Here is a 6,954-nt window from a genome sequence, read left to right as displayed (position 1 = left end):
GAGCTGAGGCCGGGCCCCTGCCGCGGAGCTGTGCGGGAGCTGGGTAGAGGTGGAGGACCGTCGACCCTCGCTGGTCGGTCCCCGGAGGTTTTCCGGGTCTGAGGGGCTGCCTGGGGACCAGGGGCCGGGGCCAGGGCGCCCAGGCCGTGACGCGGCGGGAGCAGAGGGCAGCGCAGCTGGGCTCGACCTCGTCTTCCCACGCCAGAGGCCGAGGCCGCCGGGAATGGCGGGGCCACCTCTCCAAAGTCCTTTGAGATCCTAGCTCGGTTTGAGGCGGGGGGGTTGTGTGGGAAAGCGAGAATATTATTATCCCTCTGTTTTGCCTCGGCAGCCAGCGCCGGCGGGTTGTTCTGTTTGAATGAATGATCCCAGCGGCCGCGCCCAATGGGCGCCCGCGCCTGTTTAATATGCATGAGGCCCGCGGCCAATGGCCGGGCGAGGAGGCTGTTTTAAACGGCGGAGCCCGCTGGCCAATCAGGCGGCTCTCGTGGAGGCAGCTAGCGCGAGGCTGGGGAGCGCTGAGCCGCGCGTCGTGCCCTGCGCTGCCCAGACTAGCGAACAATACAGGTACGTTTCGCACCGCCCGCGCCTGCCGCTGCCGCCTCTGCCGCCGCCGCCGCCGCCGCCGCCGCAGCGCCCGCACAACTTTCCGGCCCGCGCCGCCGCGAGCGCGCCCCGCCGCCGCCTCCCCCTGCCTGTCGTCTCCGCGCCCTTCCCGCCCCTTCTTCCCTCTTGCTAGGTGGCCGGGAAGGAAGAAGCAATTCAGGTGTTTCAACTTTTCAGTGCTTCATCCTCAGCTCCCCGCAGTCGGGGCTGAGCCCCCTTTGGGGAGCCGCCCTCGGCCGCCGCCCTCCCCCCGCCCCCCCAGGGCAGCGGCCGAGGGGCCGAGGCCCCCAGAGGCCAGATGTTGGGGCAGCTGCGGCGGCGGCGGCGGCGGCTGCGGCGGCGGCGGCGCGAGCTCAGGGGCGACTGCGGGCTGCGGGCTGCGGGCTCCAGCGGCGCGCGTCCCGGCGCGGGGCGGCGGCACTGGGAAGGGGGCCGGGTGCTTCCTGGCCCGGGACGGACTCGGCGAGGGGCGGGCGGCCGGTGCCCGCCGGGGGCTGCGGCGCGGGCAAACTTCGCTCCCAGGCTCGGCCGGGCGCCTCGCGGGCCCGCGGGCTGCACTGCTGCTTCTGCATTAACATGGCCGTCGCGGGAGCGCCCGGCGGCCCCGGGGGGTGCGCGGGCCGGCCGCCCCCCGCTCGTCGCCTGCCCGCCGGCTGCCGCCGCCGCCACTGCTGCGACCGCCGCTAACATGGCTGGCGCGGTGCTGGGCTCCGGCGTGGGGAGGACGGGCGGGCGGGGCTCCCGGGCGGGCTCTGGCCTCGGCCCCGGCGCCCGCAGCCGGGGGCTGGCGGCGTGGAGGGCCGGGGGCGCCGCCGCGGGCCCCGGCGCGGCCGAGCGTCATGGCTGCACGGGCGCCTTTGTTATCCCGAGGAGTGCGCCCCGCGCCGGCGGGGGGGTCCGGCCCGCGGCCCCCGCCGCCCCGCGCCCCCGGGCGGCCCGGGCGGGGCGGGGCGGGGTGGGGGCCGGCGAGCGGGCGGCGGCGGCGGCGGCGGCGGCGGCGGGGCCCGGACCGCTTTGTTCGCTGCCGCCGCCGCCTGCGCCGGCCGCGCGCGGATCAGCCATTTTAGCGAGCGGGGCTCGGAGGCACGGCGGGCGCCACCGTCGCCGCTGCCGCTGTCGCCCCGGCTCCGCGCCCCCAGCGCGTCGCTGCCACCGCCGCCCCCAGCCCCGCGCGCCCCCCGGGGGTGGCAGCGGGGGATTTCAGGGGCAGTTTCTTTCATCAGGAAGCTTTTGACAAAATGGAAGGTGAATTATGGGTGTCCGGGTGACCCAGCACGGGGCCCGGCCCGGCTGCCCGCTGCCAGCCCCGGGCTTCCCTCGCCCCGTCCCGCCCCACCCGCGCAGCCACTGCGGGGCCCTAACGCAGCCCCTTAGTCGGTCCCTGCAAAGAGGAGCGCTTTAGTTTTACATGATGACCTTGGGTGTGGGAAAAGGAAAAGATGGCGGGAAGCTGGGGGGTGGGACAGGGACGATGACACGCCACAGCTGCATTTTTATTTGGAAACTTTGGAGAAAGTATTCCTGGCTGGACATGCGTTCCGCTTTACTGATGAGCAAGACTAGCCCTTTTGGCATCCCCTCCCCCCTTTAGATAATGACAAAGTGACAGATTTGAACTAATAGTACAGGGATAGCTGCTCACTTGCCAGATCACCTTTCTTGTAAAAGCCATTTTTATAAGCCAAAATGCATCAGCAATAGTGAAATTTTAAATGTTCCCTATTTACAGTTCTCCCGCTTTGATCTTGTGTTTAGCATCGGTGACAGTATTTTTGTCTGTAACGGAGCAGTTAAACAGTTGACAGCTAGCCTTAAGTCATTGGTCTCAAGCTTCTGTCATCCGCCTGCACCCCTACAAATGTGTCCTCCCCGCGCCCTTCCCACTTTGTGGTTGTAGTTTCCAAAATGTAGTAGCTCTGAATCGGGAATGTAGCGCTGAGCCACCCCACTTGGGTCGGTTCCATTTGGAGAACTTGATCGCTCTCGCTCTCGGAGAAGTAACTCGCAAACCAGCGCGCTTCATGCTGGTCAAAAGTTAAATGACAAGCGACAGTGAAGCTGATTTCCTCCCCACTCCGCCTTCAGCTGCCAGTGGCATCAGGCATTGGGTGGGGGGCTGCTTCCTAACGGTGACCTTAATTTGGATTTTGCCCTGCCTTTGGTGTATCTTGTAGATCTGTTCTAGTCATTGTATTTGTTTTTCTTTGTCTCTCTTCCTTCATCCATCACAGTCAGGATGGCTAAAGGTGATCCCAAGAAACCAAAGGGCAAGATGTCTGCTTATGCCTTCTTTGTGCAGACGTGCAGAGAGGAACATAAGAAGAAAAACCCAGAGGTCCCTGTCAATTTTGCAGAATTTTCCAAGAAGTGCTCTGAGAGGTGGAAGGTACTTTTCTTTTGTGTCCTTCAAGCCAGCCTTAGTTGGATTTCATACATAGGGTTACTCACCTTCCGAGTAGCCCCAGGTGGCTCTTTTCTTCCTCTTAGGCTCCTCTTGCCTGCCTTTAGAATTGTGTGTGTGCTTTTATTTTTTAAAGCTGGACAAGGGTTTTAAGTCCTGCTCACTGCACCGAGGAATTTAACAGGTCCTGTTCTTTGCAGACAATGTCTGGGAAAGAGAAGTCTAAATTTGATGAAATGGCAAAGGCAGATAAAGTGCGCTATGATCGGGAAATGAAGGATTATGGACCAGCTAAGGGAGGCAAGAAGAAGAAGGACCCTAATGCCCCCAAAAGGCCACCGTAAGTGACTGTAAGGTTCAGGATAACAGTTAAGAGCTTTCCTTCTACTTGAAGGATTTTTACGAGGACATGTTACTGAAAAATGTCAAGATACCCTGCAACACATTCTATACTTACAGCTTTAAGATACTGTGCCAGGGAAGTCCGACATTAAGGCTGAGGTATTTGTGAGCTTTGTGCTTGTGGTGGTTGCCTGTTGGCCTTTCCGTTGGGAGGGAGGCACCCCAGTTCTGGGTGTCAGGGTCCTTAGGTATGTTTCTCCCCCTTTTCCAGTAACTGAGAGACTGGGAAAGTACCATGTATTTCTGAAGCATCTTAAACATTCTAGAACCTACAACTTTGTAATATTGTGTATGCTATCACACATTTCTCCACTTTAGGAAGTCATAGTGAGTGGTAGGAAGTATGTGAGGAACAAGAGATTTGGCTTAAGCTCACATTCTTGTGGGCTCTCATCTAATTTATACAATTCTCTCTCCGAAGGTCTGGATTCTTCCTGTTCTGTTCAGAATTCCGCCCCAAGATCAAATCTACAAACCCTGGTATCTCTATTGGAGATGTGGCAAAGAAGCTGGGTGAGATGTGGAATAACTTAAGTGACAGCGAAAAGCAACCTTACAACAATAAGGCAGCGAAGCTGAAGGAGAAGTATGAGAAGGTGAGGTGGGCCCGGGTGTTGTCAGGCTACTAGGCTGGATGGGTGCGCAGTCAGCCACCCTGGGTATGGGCGGGTTGAGGGTGTAGGCTGCTTTGCTGGGCTGAGGAGTGAGCGTAGTGTGCAAGGGCCCATCTCCCTGCAAGATCAGCCACAACTGCTGGTGTTCAGGCTTCTCGGGTAGAATTTTGTCTTTGGGACAACCGCAGACAGGCTTAAAAAGTTTGATAATGTGGGATGCCATGGGCAGAGAATTTGATAGTCCTATTAAATACCCCTTAACTTTTAAGTTCGGGTGGCTGAGAACCAAATTCGTCTGTATCTGGAAACAAATACTTCAAATAGCAGCCCTGTTTTACTCACTTGTTTTCAGTTCTGAGGTGGGGACAGCTTGTTTCTACCCTGTGCTAAAACAGCTGGGGGGGAGCTTGTCTATTCATTTGGAATGTGTCCCCATTCCTTCCAGGATGTTGCTGACTATAAGTCTAAAGGGAAGTTTGATGGCGCAAAGGGTCCTGCTAAAGTTGCCCGGAAAAAGGTGGAAGAGGAAGATGAAGAAGACGAGGAGGAAGAAGAGGAGGAGGAGGAGGAGGAGGAGGATGAATAAAAAACTGTTGATCTGTCTCCTTGTGAATACCTTAGAGTAGGGAGCGCCGTCATTGACACCCCTCTTATTTGAGGCGTGTCTGTTGCCCTCGTTAGGTTTAATTACACAATTGGGTCATGGTCATATTGTAGTTTCTCAAAGTGCTCTAGAACTTGTCAGTGGTTTACATGAAGTGGCCATGGGTGTCCGGAGCACCCTGAAACTGTATCAAAGTTGTACATATTTCCAAACATTTTTAAAATGAAAAGGCTCTCGTGTTCTCCTCACTCTGTGCACTTTGCTGTTGGTGTGACAAGGCATTTAAAGATGTTTCTGGCATTTTCTTTTTTTAATTTGTAAGGTGGTGTTAACTATATGGTTATCGGCTAGAAATCCTGAGTTATCAACTGTACATATCTATAGTTTGTAAAAAGAACAAAACAACCGAGACAAACTCTTGCTGCTCCTTGCTTGGCGTTGAGGCTGTGGGGGAGATGCCTTTTGGAGGGGCTGTAGCTCAGGGCGTGCACTGTGAGGCTGGACCTGTGGACACTGCAGTGGGCATCCATTTAGCTTCAGGTTGTCTTGTTTCTGTATATAGTGACCTAGCATTCTGCTGCCATTCTTAGCTGTGGAAAAGGGGGGGGGTCAGCTGGCATGAGAAGTGTTTGGATCCTTTTTAGTTAAGTGCGGTAGTTTTAAACTGTTTGTTTTTAAACAAACCGTAGAACTCTTCATTGTCAGCAAAGTGAAGAGCCACTGCATCAATGAAAGTTCAAGAACCTTCTGTACTAAACACAATTTGCGACGTTCTGTTATTTTTTTGTATGTTTAGAATGCTGAAATGTTTTTGAAGTTAAATAAACAGTATTACATTTTTAAAACTGTTCTCTATTATAACAGTCTAAGTCTCTGACTCACAGCAGTCTTAGCTAACAACCCACTCCATTGTATTTGGCGACTAGCCTCACTGCACATCTGGTACCTTCTCTTAATGTGGCCAGCTTACTTAGGGGAGAGATGCAGAGGCTACTCGAGGGTGCTGCATGATATGTTTGTGTCTGAGTGGCATTAGGATGAAGTCTACACTGCTGAACGTAGAAGCCAAGATAACTTGACCCGGTCGAGGTTTAGCAGCCTTTGGAGGTGCGGAGAGGTGAACTGTTAAGATTGAGGCTGACTACTATGTAGGTTTTTGTTTTGTTTTGTTTTGTTTTGTTTGCCTCCTGCTACTGCCCTCCCTCCCCGCCATGCTGTGGGGCCAAATTCACTGCTAAACAGCAAAAATGTCCTAAGGGTATGGTGTATCAAACATTCAGGCTTGCTTTTTCCTTTTTCATTGTCCCTGCCCCCAGTACACGTAGCAGAATATCATTGGTTCTGCTCAACAGTGGAGGAGGTGTCTTGAGCTGCCGCTTCTGTCTCCTGGACCCCGATGAGGGAAAGGGTGGTGGGGTAGGGAGCGGTATCCATCTGTTTTCCTACTCTTCAAGAAACCAAACACCCCAAGGAAGATGGCTTGTGTCCCTGTTGCAGGGCTCCGTCTTGGGCCACCTGTACTGCAGGCCAGCTGACGGGATGGATTGTTTCTAAGCATTACATTCGTCATATGAAAAGTAGGATGGCCTGCCCACAATTGGAGCTCATTGACTGCAAATGTAGATGATTGTTAAATGTTGTTAAACCAGAAGCTTGGTTTGTGTGTCAGTGGTTATTTCACATTGGTGGATGGTGTCACATTTTGTCCCAGTTGGGGAGGGAATGATGTGATGGCCACAGTGGCACGTGGTGGCATTAAAAATCTTTCGAGGGCTGATCCATCTTAACTGTCGGCAGTAATGGAGGACACTTTGTTGTGGGTGAGTGTATTGCCCAGCATGAATACTCTCTGCTGTGTGTGTTTGAGGCTGTGAAGCACTCGGGAGTGTTCAGTGACCTTACTCAGGAGAAAGCAGCTTTTTCTTAAAGTTCACTGTTTGGAAACTTGCATGTCTGCAGGCTGTGTCCTCCCCACCCTGTCAGGTCCTGGATGGGTATGTCACGGTCTCGGTCCCTGGCCCAATCTCTAATCGGTATTCATAGCCATTTTTTTTCACATCAGAACTGGTTGTCCTTAATGTGTTTTTCAAGCTCTTCTAGAAAATGACCACTAATTTAAAAACTCTTGGTCCTGAGGTTTGCCCAGAGGCACTTGTTCCAGGATTGCCTCTCTGCTTCAGCAGTGCCCTTGTCACTTTCCTTCAGCGGCTGCCCAGCATACGATGTACCAGGCTAAGATTTGGGAACTGGTCAGCCTCATCAAATATGGGAGGGAAGCTCAACTTGTAGTCCCAAAGGAGAGTGGACTTGCTAAGTGGTGTCTATCT

At 54.6% G+C, this 6,954-nt stretch overlaps 1 protein-coding gene across 2 annotated transcripts; it reads left to right on the top strand.

The window, feature by feature from the left end:
* Positions 1–474: 474 nt before the first annotated feature.
* On the top strand, positions 475–5,472 carry HMGB3 (high mobility group box 3). 2 transcript variants are annotated; one of them, XM_045805116.2, is made up of 5 exons: positions 475–567; positions 2,838–2,992; positions 3,208–3,347; positions 3,831–4,005; positions 4,469–5,472. In XM_045805116.2, exons 2-5 carry the CDS (start codon positions 2,843–2,845, stop codon positions 4,607–4,609), a joined length of 606 nt encoding a protein of 201 aa, XP_045661072.2. In that variant the 5' UTR covers positions 475–567; positions 2,838–2,842; the 3' UTR covers positions 4,610–5,472. The 2 variants fall into 2 exon arrangements, with proteins under 2 accessions (XP_045661072.2, XP_087715559.1); XM_087859433.1 differs by lacking the exon at positions 475–567 and adding an exon at positions 635–766.
* The last annotated feature ends 1,482 nt before the right edge of the window (positions 5,473–6,954 follow it).

Source organism: Ursus americanus, chromosome X (assembly GCF_024610735.1).
Source record: "Ursus americanus isolate L20-20 chromosome X, mUrsAme1.1.p, whole genome shotgun sequence".
Classification (NCBI taxonomy): domain Eukaryota; kingdom Metazoa; phylum Chordata; class Mammalia; order Carnivora; family Ursidae; genus Ursus; species Ursus americanus.
Note: the sequence above shows the minus strand (reverse complement) of the source record. Positions and strands in the feature narration are given on the sequence as shown.

Coding starts and splice junctions, on each gene's coding strand:
- HMGB3 (XM_045805116.2), top strand. CDS start 2,843: ATGGCTAAAGGTGATCCCAAGAAACCAAAGGGCAAGATGTCTGCTTAT. Junction 2,993..3,207: donor AGTGCTCTGAGAGGTGGAAG/GTACTTTTCTTT, acceptor TGTTCTTTGCAG/ACAATGTCTGGGAAAGAGAA. Junction 4,006..4,468: donor TGAAGGAGAAGTATGAGAAG/GTGAGGTGGGCC, acceptor CATTCCTTCCAG/GATGTTGCTGACTATAAGTC.